The sequence below is a fragment of the Vigna radiata genome, chromosome 1 (genome assembly GCF_000741045.1).
Source record: "Vigna radiata var. radiata cultivar VC1973A chromosome 1, Vradiata_ver6, whole genome shotgun sequence".
NCBI lineage: Eukaryota > Viridiplantae > Streptophyta > Magnoliopsida > Fabales > Fabaceae > Vigna > Vigna radiata.
In genome coordinates, this window is record NC_028351.1 from 23,686,367 (window position 1) to 23,693,312 (window position 6,946).

Sequence of the window (6,946 nt, forward strand, 5' to 3'; positions counted from 1 at the left end):
CCCAATCGACGTTGCTTTTTCACGGGATCCGACGTCTATGCGACGTCTAAAGCTGAACCGGTTGACGTTTGATTTTCCTATTAGTGACGTAGACGTCGGTGCCCGTTCCAGCCGACGTTGAAGCTCCTAGGATTTTTGTATAGCATTAATTGCAACGTAGTAGACGTCGGTCCGCTAGAAACGCCGATGTCAATGGACCGTCTTATCACATACCTCAGGCAAGTGGACGTCAGTTTGTGGCAGGGCCGAAGTCTATGATGTCATAGACGTTGCCTGACATCGAAACTGACGTCTAGTTTTCCAATTTATTTACAATAATGCCACCGCGCATTAGTAGACGTCGGATTTTCACGAAACGGACGTTTAAGGGGTGACGTTAAACAACGTTTTTGCACGAGTGTTTAGACGTCGGGTTAGGCCTATACCGACGTCTAATGACGTCGGACATGGCAATAACTGACCTCACTATACATGTCTGTTTTATGTATGTCCGACGTTGGTTGTTTAATAGACGTTAAAAGCCCAAAATAACTGACGTTAAACAGCGTTTTTGCACTAGTGATCAGATGGTGAAATAATTTTTGTATTATATGTATATTATTGAGATTTACTTTTTTGTGTTCGTATATTTTTTTTTTATTATTTTTTTGAATAATTACTTTCTTAAATCTAAATTATTACTTATAATAAAGATTATTTTTCAATTTTAATTTTAATACCTTTTTTAAATTCAAATAATTACTCATAATAAATAAAGTGTTATACAATAAAAACAATTATCTATAATAAAAATATAAAAAGTAATTATTTTTATAATTTTAATTAAGAAAAAATTTACTACAATAAAATAAAAATGGAGATATGTGATATAGTTTTTCAGTGATATATATTAAGTATAATGGTATCATAACATACTTTTACATTCATTTTACAAAGAGTATAAGAATAAAATGGTCATAAAAGTATAAACTTCTTTTAAGAAAAAAAAATTAAAAGATTAATAAAGATAATATCAAATAAATGTAAAAGATTTAGATGTGTGAAATATTATTTTTCATATATTAAATATATATGTTGTCTTTTTCTTACATCAGCTGTCATAATTTTCAGTTCAAAGAAGCGTACACTTAATAAACTCTCTCTTCTTGCTGAGTCCTTATTTATCCTTCATTTTAAAAAGCCAATGTAGGCTTTATCTCTNGCTATATAAATGCATGGCATGAGCCACTTTGTTTCAGAAACCTCGAAGTTGAACTCAGAAACTGCACGAATATTATCATTTCATAAGAAAAAACTACGTACAGAGAGAATGGCCAGAAAAACAAGTGCAATGAATTTATCATTGATTGTGACATTGATGTTTGTGCTGTGTGGCTCAAACATGATTGGTTGCAGAGGAGAATCGGAATACAACTGGAGCAGAGAAGCTGCAGAAGAAGCTGAGGCTGTGGCTGCCATAGAATGTTCAGGACATGGAAGAGCATACCTAGATGGTCTTGTTCTTAAAGGTCATCAACAAGTTTGTGAGTGCAATCAATGCTACACTGGATCTGATTGCTCCAAGCTTTTATCTAATTGCTCTGCCAATGCTGGAAGGTAAATCCTTCTCATAAAATTCAATATACTAACTGCTATATATTACTTATGGTCTCAGTTTTGTAATAGTTTTTTTCTTTTCTTTTTTTTTTATTAAATATGGTTTTTTCTCTTTTACAATTTTAAAAAGATTATATTTATTTTGTTTGTGTAGTATATGAAAGTAATGTAAAACGAGAAGTGAATATTATATTATAGCGTATTATAAAACTCTATTTGGTCACATAAAAAATACTCCCTGGGGATCATGTTTTACATATATTATAATTTAATTTAGCCACGAAACACACATTATAAAAAAAACATTAAGTAAAAAATAATTTTAAATATCAAAATAATTAGTCACTATATTATAATAATTAAATTAAACATTATTCTATAAAAATTAATGATAATAATTTCTAATATAAATAAAAAGTTATAATTAATTTGTGAAATAAGTCTAAATTAGTCTATAAAACTAACTATAACAAGATTTTAGTTATTTATTATCATTAATTTTAAATTAATTAGAAACTAATTTANACAATTTCTTGATAATTATGTTAGAGATAATTTTTATATACCAATTCACAAATTAAATATAATATTTTTTTATTTATATTAAAGAATATTTTAAATATTAATAACTTTTAGTTTATAAAATAATATTTAAAATTAATCAATATAATAACTAATTTTTTGTTATTTTTAAAATTGATTGTTATTTAATTATTTTTTTGCGATAATAACTATAGAGATGAAAAATAAAAGATATATTTATTTACTTTTGTAAGATATTTACAAAAATTTATGGAAATCTATACGCTTTTTGTAATAGTAGTCTACACAATTGATATTTTTACCTATCTATATGTATCTATGAAGTTTAGCAATAGATAGTGGTCTTGCACAAATTGATATTTTTACCTATCTATATATCTAGGAAGTTGTGCCAAGGCAGTACATTTTGTAACTCAAATATTACTTTTCTGCACTTTATGATCTACATCAAACCAATCCGAAATATTCAATATTTTTGGTTTTGAAACTCTTTTGAGAATTGTTTAGTCTTAACACTAATGTTCATTGATCATAGCTTTTTATTGTATCTATGTTGACATTTTTGTCTTTGTTGTTAAGTGTCACAAGATTGATGGTAACTATATGTTCAAAGTCTTGTTTGTCACATTATATAAATGTCTATGAAGGTAGTAGCTTCATGTAGATTTTTCAATAAACTGTCATATATTCAAATAAATTGATTGTGATAAGTAACTAAAATATTAAAACGTATATTACAAAGAAATTACAATGTTCCTGTCATGACACGAGTTCAGTTAATCATATTTATTTCCTCAGTTAATGTATACCTTGATAGCAATATCAGAAAATTGTTAATGAATAAAATATCCCAAAACCAAGATCTTCCAAAATTTGGATTAGAAACTTAAAATAAGAATCTGAAAATTTTTAGTAAGAAAAAGATATAGTAAAATACTAATTGGGTAGTTTTTTCATTTTTTTTATGAACATATCGGATTGATGCCCAAGGATTATATTCCTTTTATAAAATATTTTAATTTACAAAATAATTGACAATTAGTCATATTTATAACTAACCATTTTTTAATAAACTATTTATTTGGTGATACAAGCTGATGATCACGTCATAATAGATAAATGATAAATTATAAAAGAAAACTTAATTAAATCTTAAATATATAATAAATTTAAATATTTTTAATTGAGTTTTCAATAAATAAAAAAATTCATGAAAGTTGAGTGCTCACGTTTTCAACTGATTGATTTATTCGGTTTTTCTCCTCACTAATCTTCTCTAATTTATTGGTCAACTTTTGATGAGTTGAAAAATATTGAAGAAGAAAATGCAAGTTGGTTGACATCTTAGACATAAGAAAATCGAAATAATAACTATGTTATCTTGTTGATGTAATATCAAACGATAAGATACTTAAGCAAAAATGAAATATTTCAAACCCCAATAGAGATTATAATTAAAAATATCTACGTTTATAAGGTACTTAAAACTTAATTTCTTTTATAAACATTTAAAACTTGACTAGTACACAAAAAAATTACATAGAAACTATCCACTAAATTCATACACAAGATGAGCGGTAAAAATTGATTGAATGTTAACTGCAGTGGAGATCCATACTTTTTGGAGCCATTTTGGATGAGACATGCTGCAAGCAGTGCGATATTAGTATCAGGGTGGCACAGAATGGGTTATTCTTACAGTGATGGATCATACATCTCACAACTATTGGTGGAACATATCAAAAAACTTCATGCCATAGTTGGAAACGCAATCACTGAAGGAAAATACATTGTTTTTGGAAGTGGCTCAACACAACTCCTAAATGCTGCTGTTTATGCCTTTTCTCCCGATACCTCTTCACAATCTCCCGCAAAAGTAGTAGCGACACCACCATATTACCCTGTAAGTAGTTCCATTTAACACTTATTTCAACAAAATTTCTGCGTATTAAAATTGGAGGTTGGTCCTCACATTTCAACAAACATTTTGCAGGTGTATAGAACACAGACAGAATATTTCAATGCTAAGAATTTTAGTTATGAAGGAAGCACATCCTCGTGGATAAACAAGACAGATAGCAGCTCTACATTCATTGAGTTTGTTACTTCACCAAACAATCCTGATGGAAAGTTGACCAAGGGAGTTCTTGAAGGTGATAATGTCAAACAAATCAATGATCGTGCCTATTACTGGCCACATTACACTGCCATTCCTTCACCAGCTGATGATGATCTTATGATCTTCACAATTTCCAAGCTCACAGGCCATGCTGGGAGCAGATTCGGGTCAGATTTATTCTATGAAAAACATTCATCAACAGTTATATAAATTAATCCAATGAAAATGATAAACTTTTTGCTAATGGTTAATCACTGTGATGTTTTAACAGATGGGCAATAATAAAAGATGAAGCAGTGTATGAAAAGATGTTGACGTATTTGGATGTGAACACCATGGGAGTTTCCCGTGAGGCTCAGCTGAGAGCTTTAAAGCTTTTCGACGTTGTTCTTGAAGGAGATGATGGAAAAGAGATATTCAAATTTGCTTATTCAACCATTAGACATCGTTGGACAAAGTTGAAAGAAACCATATCTAAATCAAAACGCTTTTCTCTGCAGAAACTGTCTTCCCAATACTGCACCTTCTTCAAAAGGGAAAGAGAGCTCTCACCAGGTAAACGTCAATTATTAATGATACCAAGTGAAAGTTTTCGCTTGTTTTTAGCTAACAATTTGGTTTGAATTTGACAGCTTATGCTTGGTTGAAGTGTGAGAGAGAAGAAGACAGAAACTGCTATGAAATCCTTGAAGCAGCTGGCATCAGTGGTCGTGAAGGAAGCCTATATAGTGCTGATAATCATTACGTGCGTCTCAGTCTCATTAGAAGCAAAGATGACTTTGATATACTCATAAACAAGCTCAACACCCTTGTTGCTAAACAATAGTATTCCAAATATTAATTGTAAACATTACTATCTTTGTGTGGTGCTTAGATAAATAAAACATTGTTTCCAGATTGTAAGAATTGAGTAATAAGATAATCAAATTTATCATGTTAAATGTTAAGAATCTAATGTATGTTGTACAATGAGTATAGATTGTCAAAAGAAGAATGTTTACCATTTTCAAAGTGTTTTCATCCATCTCCACTCCTCCTTCTGAAATTTGATGGCCTAGGTAACGAATTTTTCTTCTTCCGAACTCACACTTCTCTTGATTTGCCACCCATCCATCCGGTTCCAGCGTTTGTATCACCAGACTCAGCTGCTTCATATGATCCTTCCAACTGGGGTTGTAGATGAGGATATCATCAAAAAATACTAACACCCACTTCCTCAAATAGGGCCGCAATAAACTCTTCATGGTACTTTGAAAAGTTGCCGGGACATTCATGAGGCCAAAGGGCATCACGAGAAACTCATAATGTCCTTGATGGGTGCGAAATGTAGTTTTAGCCACGTCTTCTTCCTCCATACCTATCTGATGATACTCGGACTTGAGATCAATCTTAGAAAAGTACCTGGCACTCGTGAGTTCATCCAATAATTCTTCTATCACTGGTATAGGAAATTTATTCGGTATGGTCGCCTTGTTTAACTCCCTCTAATCCACACAAAAACGCCAACTTCCATCTTTTTTTTTTTCACTAAGATAACTGGGCTCGAAAATGGAATCGTGCTGGGACGTATTATTCCTGCTCTCGACATTTCTTCAACTTGCTTTTCAATTTCACTTTTGAGGAGGTGAGGGTACCTGTAAGGCCTTACATTTATAGAGTTATGGCCCTCCTTGAGCTGGATACGGTGCTGCTGGACACGCGTTGGAGGTAAGCCATGCAAACCTCAAAATAAGTGTGAGTGGGTCTCGAGCAGAGTCACTAACTCTGCCTTCTGTCCCACAGTCAAATCTGTCCCCCACTCACTACTATCATCTGCCTCCACTCTGCTTAAACTCCATACCATGGCCCCCACTTCTACATCCACCACTTTTAACAATGACTCAGCCTTTACCAGCTGTCTCAATAGGGATGGGTCACCCTTAATGCATATCTTCCTATCCCCTACCTTGTAAATCATAGTCATATTACCCCAGTTAGTAATCACTTCTCCTAATGTGGCCAGCCATGCAACTCCTAAAATTACATCCACACTTCCTAGCTCAAAGACGTAAAATTCTTCCTCCACGTTGACTCACCCCAACTACACCGTTACCTTATCACACCGACCACACGCCTCCCTCCGATGGCCACCGCCCAAGCTTACGCAGTACGCTGGAGTGTCCGTCCCCATCACTTTCAAAGTCCTCGGACCTATCCACCCCTCAGCGGAAAACGCTGATAACTCCATCGTCTTCTCCCCTGTATCGTCAATCACCTCCGTCTCCCCTTCGTCTTCGTCCTCCGCCAATAACAACACCCTAAGGCTCTTCTCTGTGCATCGGTGGCCTGGACTAAATGGCCCTCCACATTGATAACACCTACCCTCTTCTCGCCTCTTAAGGAACTCGGGATAGGGCAAGTTACGGACCGCCCTGGTTCGACCCGTCACAACGCTCCCTCTCGCCGTCATGTTCGACGCCACTCCCTCTCTTCTCGCGACTCCTCCACCCTCCGTTCTCACCGCCTGGGTCGTCGCGGTTCTCACTAGCTCCGCTCATGTCACATTCCCGATGGGTCGCGTAACGTATGGGTTCGTCTTAAACCCACTTGATTGCATATTAGAAATGCAGTATAGCTAGGAATGACTCCTAGGTCATCTCTCAAGGACCAAACTATGGTTCGAGTCTCAAGTCAAACACGAAGTGGGGG

The 6,946-nt window shown here is 33.9% G+C and overlaps 1 protein-coding gene across 1 annotated transcript; it reads left to right on the forward strand.

Annotated features, from left to right (window-relative positions):
* Positions 1-1,201: 1,201 nt before the first annotated feature.
* Positions 1,202-5,161, forward strand: LOC106765714 (tryptophan aminotransferase-related protein 4). The gene is made up of 5 exons (XM_014650424.2): positions 1,202-1,596; positions 3,745-4,042; positions 4,133-4,425; positions 4,530-4,813; positions 4,891-5,161. The coding sequence occupies exons 1-5, from the start codon at positions 1,211-1,213 to the stop codon at positions 5,082-5,084; spliced, it is 1,455 nt and encodes a 484-aa protein (XP_014505910.1). The 5' UTR covers positions 1,202-1,210; the 3' UTR covers positions 5,085-5,161.
* The last annotated feature ends 1,785 nt before the right edge of the window (positions 5,162-6,946 follow it).